Source organism: Pituophis catenifer, unplaced genomic scaffold, assembly GCF_029215685.1.
Source record: "Pituophis catenifer annectens isolate HBS135680 unplaced genomic scaffold, rPitCat1.0.hap2 SCAF_1, whole genome shotgun sequence".
NCBI lineage: Eukaryota > Metazoa > Chordata > Lepidosauria > Squamata > Colubridae > Pituophis > Pituophis catenifer.
In genome coordinates this window covers 161,339,503-161,346,054 of record NW_027256881.1, presented here as the reverse complement: position 1 = coordinate 161,346,054, position 6,552 = coordinate 161,339,503, and the positions used below count along the sequence as shown (strand labels likewise).

Below are 6,552 nucleotides of genomic sequence, written 5' to 3'. Positions count from 1 at the left end.
ATTGTATAGTGTGTGTGTGTGTGTGTGTGTGTGTGTGTGTGTGTGTGTGTGTAGGTTAAAAAAAATAGAAAGTCAGGGTTGAAGGTGCTATCAAAAAGCTACCTTGTACTGGAAAAAAAATAATACTTTAATGAACATTGGGAGAGAAAAGGCAAATGGTTTCTAAGTTTCTATTCTGCAAAACTGCAAAATGACACCTAGAATGTGTAACTGCTGCTATTCACGGAAATATAAAAAACTAGTTTTTCCTATGACAAAGAAAAGTGGGGGAAGCTTTTCTAACTACTTTTTAGATAAAACAGCAACAACAAAATACAATGGTACTTTAGGTACTTTGGAGGATGGGCAACTTTTTTGTCTGTCAGTCCACCATGTTTGTTGAAGAAGATGGCTTATTGCTCTTTCTCCTAAATTTTGCAGGGGATTACTTGCAAATGATCTGTTCAAGACCAAACATGCCTCCCATCTCTGAATTCTCTGCAAAATGAGGAGGCCAATAAACCCACAAATGGTAATTTTGACTACTAAGCCAAGAATAATTAATCTCTTTATAAATTAGTATGAAATGAATCTCTTTGAGCTAGAAATTAATAATCTGAGAACATTATTTATTACTATGATTACTAAGAAAAACTGGCAACAGAGGATGATCATTAAGTGATATATTAGTTATATGTTATTAGCTCTGTATATATATAGTAAGCAAACAGGCATCATGACTTTACACACCCATTTTTTCATTTCCAATTTTAATCCACTGATTTATAATTGCAATTAGAATTAAGATTTTTTATGTTAAAAACACCAACATGGTTTGCTCACATCCAAGACAAAATATTATTGCCATATAAAACAGGACATAGGCATCAAAACATTCCACTCATTTAGAACAAGCCTAAAATCATTAATGAAACAGTTTCCTTTTTCAATGAAGTTTTAGGATAGCAATGCTAGAAGAAAAAAGGGCTGAATTATACTTTTATCTTTGGCTTGAACAGAGCACTGAATAAGTTCAGTTTTTCTTCTTTACAGAAAATAAATGGGATTTTAGGCTGTAGAAATAACTTAAAACAAGATGACTCAAAGAAACTTTGTTAAAAACATACAGTAATTCAATTTGAATTTTAAAACATAAGCCAAATATTTATCTAAAAACTCATTATTGATTTACTGAATACTTTAACAACTATGTAGATGATATACCCTTATTTTAAGACTGCATTTAGAAAACTGGTAGCTTTAAATATTTTTTTATATGTAGGTTTTTAAATTTTACAATTATTAGTGCAAAGCATTTTAAAGCTCATAATATTGTAGTGTTAGATTTATAATTTGTAAAAAGAAATGAAACACTCAAGAGAATATTTAACATGTCACATTCTGTAGAAATTAGCAAAAATGTCATATTATAGGATTATCTCAATTTTATCCCTTGATTTTTCTAAGTATTCATGTGTTTATATGTGTCCATATGTCCTAATTATAGACCCTTTCTATAAATTCTATAGTGCAAGAATCACAGTACTGTACTTTGGATTCTCAGTTAAGGAAATATTATAATATCATAGTGGTAGAGTTTGGTGATCCTTCTGCTTCATAGTGAGAACAAACTCAAAAGACCTGAACAATAAAACAGCATATGATTAACGTCATATTCCCTTTAGCATGATGAAAAGACTAGTAAACGTACAAAACTATACCATTTGCCTCTCTCCTATACTATATATTTTTACAGTTTATTTGCAAAGTTATATTGCCTTATTTATAGTACAGATCTCTTAAAATTAGGGTATATTCAATAAAAATATACTAAGAACCCCCCTTTTATACAGATTCAGTAGTATTTTCAAGCAAACCCTGCCATACTGCACAGTAAGAAATAAGGCCTCTCCTATATTGGCAAGAAACAAACAAAAAGCTATCCATTTTTTTCCTCATAGCTCACAGAATATAAATAAGATTATACTCAGATTTTTTTTTCTAATGGAATGCTATCATCCGTTGGCTTGAGGTTTAAAAAAGTCAATTTCATTTCTGATTCTGAAATCCTGGCACATTAAGGATCAACGGAATGCGGCTCTTTCATGTAGTTATGAGAGCTTTCTTGAGCTTTTCTATTTCCATCTGTGAATCATATAAATAATAAACATTAATTAATTAATTAATTAATCAAATAGAGAATGCTTCATATTTCATACACATTTACAACCCATCAAATATATTTTAAATTTAGTACTGCTCTTCATTCTATTATATTCTTGAAACTTATTACTGGGATAAATTATCTTCTGCCCTGACAGTCTTATGCAGCAGCAACACCACAACAGCTTCTTCCATGTAACTTATTTATTTAAATTTATATGGCTGCCTGTCTCACATAAAGCAACTCTGGGCAATTAATGCAATGAAGGATGAAATAAATAAAACACATCAGAAAACAAGCAAAAATGGATACCAAAAACAAATTCATTCAAGGAATTTCAAGAAACTGAATCCCAATTTGTATGGTTCTGAAGGTTTGAATTCAATGATTCAAGGCTTTGCTACTAATGAGTGTTAGTGCCTCATGACTCTACTCTCTCCCTCCCCTCTTTAATACCTACATGAAGCCATTGGGTGAGATTATATATTGGTACAGAATAAAGCATCATCAATTCTTGTATACTCAACTGCATAATGTGCACCAGTTGCGCTTGATCCTACATCAGCAGGTCTTGCTTATAGTCACCCATGCCTTAGTAATCTCTTAACTGCAATGAGAATGCCTTTGAAGACCACCTGAAGTCTTAATTTAGTCCAAATGGAACAGCCCAGAAAGTTATGGTGGAGCTCATTATGCCCATGGGATGCAACCACATTGTTAGTTCCATTGACTCCCAGCAGGCTTCTGGGTGCCTTTCAAGATGCTAAATAGAACTTTTCAAACCATATTTGGCTTAGGACCAGAATATCTGTGGAACTGCCTGTTCCCCAAAACATCAGCCTGGAGTATATGCTCCAGGTTTCCTTGTTTAAATACTGCCCTCTTATGGGATGTAGGAAGTCCATCTCTTTGGTGACTACTCCTATGCTCTGAAATAATCCCTTCCAATATATGATGGGCTCTAACTCTACTTTTTGAGTTTAACAACTCAAAAATTGTTAAAACATGGCTTTTCCTCCAGGTGTTTGGGTCTAATTGAGTTATTAATCATGGTTGCCATTTTACATTGTTTTTTTAACATGTTTTTTCTTGTTATTTTTACTTATTGATTTATTTTATTCCACCTTTGTTATTTTTAGAAATAACTCAAGGTGACAAACACACATAATACACTTTCCTCCTATTTTTTTATTGTTTACTTTTGTTCTGTGCTGCCCAGAAACATCCATTGTTTGAGTTGAATGTCTGCCAAATATTTGAGCTGGATATCTTAGAAATGCATAAAAATAACCAAATAAATTTGAAGAACAGAGAATTTTCAGTTAACACCACAGTCCTCTATGGTACAGTGTAATATTTATTCTCTGGGAAACCCATAGCCTGGAATAAATATCAATTAAAGATGAAATCTTAAGAGAAAATCTTAAATCTAAAGTAGCCATTTTATTCTCTACCCTTAGCTTTCAATTGTGGGTCTGACTATCTCAAGTTTTATAGACGAATCGCTTGCCCTTAATTTCAATACCAGATTTTACAGGAGAGGATTTTTACCTCCTGCAAACTTGTAAGACTGCAGTTTTGATGGGAACGAGTGGATCGCCTAGAATCTTTGAAACATAAGATTTAACTCCAAGTGACTACGCAGATATGTGGAAGTGTTTTTAAGTTTCTGTTTAGCTGCACCCTTGACAGTTCTATGTCAATTTGCATTCAAGTACTAATTAGATTCAATTCTGCTTAAATTCTAAGCCAGGAAAAGATCAATCACTAACAGTCTATGAAACACTAATTACGGTATATTTCCTACAAATATATAAAAGTACTGTAGTTTACAAAATGGAGATTAAATACATAAATTAAAATTGAGTGTCATTTGTATAGTAAAGCTGGAAATAACATCTAACATTTACCTAGTCTTTTACCAATTTTCTCTTTAAAATATTTTCTCCAAAATTGCAATCTTGCCACAATGAAAGTGAAAATTCAAATATGTACCAAGTAGTCTGAATTTGAGGCTTCAGTAAAAGAATAGTTGAATGGCAAAATTCAAATAAAGTACAGGAAGTCTTTGCTTAACAACTGGTCACATTTGAAGTTCCAACATATGCTCCCCCACATTTATGTGATCACATTTTGTGTGCCCAGAAACCAGCGCATTATTTATAGCCATTTGCAACATCTTATGGTCATGTTTATTTATTTATTTATTTTTTATTTATTTATTTATTTTATTTATTTTATTTATTTTTATATGCCGCCCTTCTCCGGAGACTCAGGGCGGCTTACAATGCTTTAAGCAATAGCCTTCATACTTTTGTATATTTTATACAAAGTCAGCTTATTGCCCCCACAAACTGGGTCCTCATTTTACCTACCTTTGAAAGGATGGAAGGCTGAGTCAACCTTGAGCCTGGTGAGAATTGAACTTGCAGTAATTGCAGGCAACTGGATGTTAAATGCTGCCTTAGTAGGAGGCATTAGCCTCCTACGCCACTCAGGCTCCAATGTGAACACAATTTACACAATTTTTATTGGAAATTGGTTATTACTTTTGCTTTCCAGCAAAATATGCCATTGAGAACTATGAGTTGCTTAACAACTGCTGTGTTCACTTTGCAATAGCTGCAAAAATGTTGTAAATTAGTTTGGTCACATGACTTGCTTAATGGGTGGCATGATTTACAACCATATTTCTGGGCTCATTTAGGATCATAAGTGAAGGACTACCTGTATATCAACAATCATTGTTTTATAGAGCCATTCACATAATATAACAGTTCGTTGTGCCTCCGATTTTGTGTTTGCATTTTATCACCAGCTACTTTTCATAGTACTTCAGAGGAGCTTCCATCTTATTGGTTAAAATCACCCCAGAAAATCTCAGAGAATAGGAGGAAAATTGGCAAAAAAAACCCACAACCCCCCCCCATCTGTTCCCTGAAATTAGATGCCTAAAGAAGTCAAAGTTTATTTTACTATAGCTGTTTTGTTATATTCTTGCTAAGAATTTGCATTATTTTATTGAAAGTAATGGAAACTGTTGGGCTTCTATTTAAATATTTTACCTCTAAGGTACTTCGCATCTGCTTTTCTTCCTCCAATTCTTTTTTCAGTTTTTCCAGTTGTTTCCTTTAAAATTTGCACAGACAAAAAAATTGCAGTGAAAAACCATCCTTACATAGTTTGTGCAATATACTAGCTAGATCTCAATTTAAAGGATAAGCAGCTTCCAAATAGAGTAGGAATGACCTACCTTGGGAGCAGAAATATGATCAAGTATTAACCGCCTTAAACTTCCTCTATGAACTAAAAGGAGCATATTTATCTGAGTGCAGAATCTCCTCACCCAGCAAGGAAACTGAAATGAGTATCTGAGTATCAGAGTGCATATTCTGGTATGCACTCATATATTACCAATAAAACATGAAACCAGCAATCAAAAATAAAATCTCAGCTATTCCTGTTGCAGTACTTACATACATTGTTCTCACTTATGAACAAAGTAAAGTTGTTTCAGCTAGCCCTTTATCAACAAACACATTATAAAGTATTTCAAAACTAATTCTGGTAATGTATAAAAACATTGAATTAATATGACAAATATAGTAGGTTTTTCCTATCTACCTATATAGTAGGAATTGTAATACATGGTTCTCCAACTGTTGAATTCCTGTCTACCCTAGCCAACAAGACCAATGGTATGTGATGATGGGACCTATAGTACAACAATACCAGAAGGACTTCATGATGCCTAAACCACTTTAAAAAGCCATTGTGGAAAAAAATGAAAAGCTCTTACCCATGCTCCTTTTTCAAGCTTTCTACAGCCAACAGGAGATCAAAGATCTGAGATCTTAGTTCTTCTATAGAATATTTTTCCCCTTCATCTGTTTCCTGGTTGAGCTTTGCTTCTCCAGCAATTGCATTTATTACAATAGAACTTGGTCGTGGTAATGAAGTCAGAACTGGTGAAGTAAGTTTTGATGGCTGAAACAAAAGAACAATGATCTAAATGAGAATGGCGAGAATACAGTCAAATGTATTCACTAAGCAACAGCAACAGCACTTAGACTTACATATAACTCCACAGTGGTTTACAGCCCTCTCTAAGTGGTTTACAGAGTCAGCGTATTTCCCCCAACAATCTGGGTCCTCATTTTACCAACCTCAGAAGAATGGAAGGCTGAGTCAACCTTGAAACGGTCAGGATCAAACTCCTGACTATGGACAGAGTCAGCCTGCTATATTGCATTTTAACCACTGTTCCACCACAGCCATTTATTGAAGAACTAGCAAAATCTATATTCTTATATAGAATAATGGCTTAAAATATTGGCTGGTGGTACTTGATTGATACTTTGATGATTACTAAAACTATGGATAGACTATTATCATAGGAAACCAAAATT

The 6,552-nt window shown here is 33.5% G+C and overlaps 1 protein-coding gene across 1 annotated transcript in view; it reads right to left on the bottom strand.

Moving 5' to 3' along the window:
• Positions 1-1,471: 1,471 nt before the first annotated feature.
• Positions 1,472-6,552, bottom strand: part of CD2AP (CD2 associated protein) — a 76,082-nt gene continuing 71,001 nt past the window's right edge. The window contains exons 16-18 of the mRNA XM_070956724.1: positions 5,943-6,130; positions 5,209-5,272; positions 1,472-2,124 (exon numbers count right to left, since the gene is read on the bottom strand). Coding sequence (XP_070812825.1) covers positions 2,083-2,124; positions 5,209-5,272; positions 5,943-6,130 — 294 coding nt within the window. The 3' untranslated portion in view covers positions 1,472-2,082. The remainder of the gene's footprint in view (positions 2,125-5,208; positions 5,273-5,942; positions 6,131-6,552) is intronic.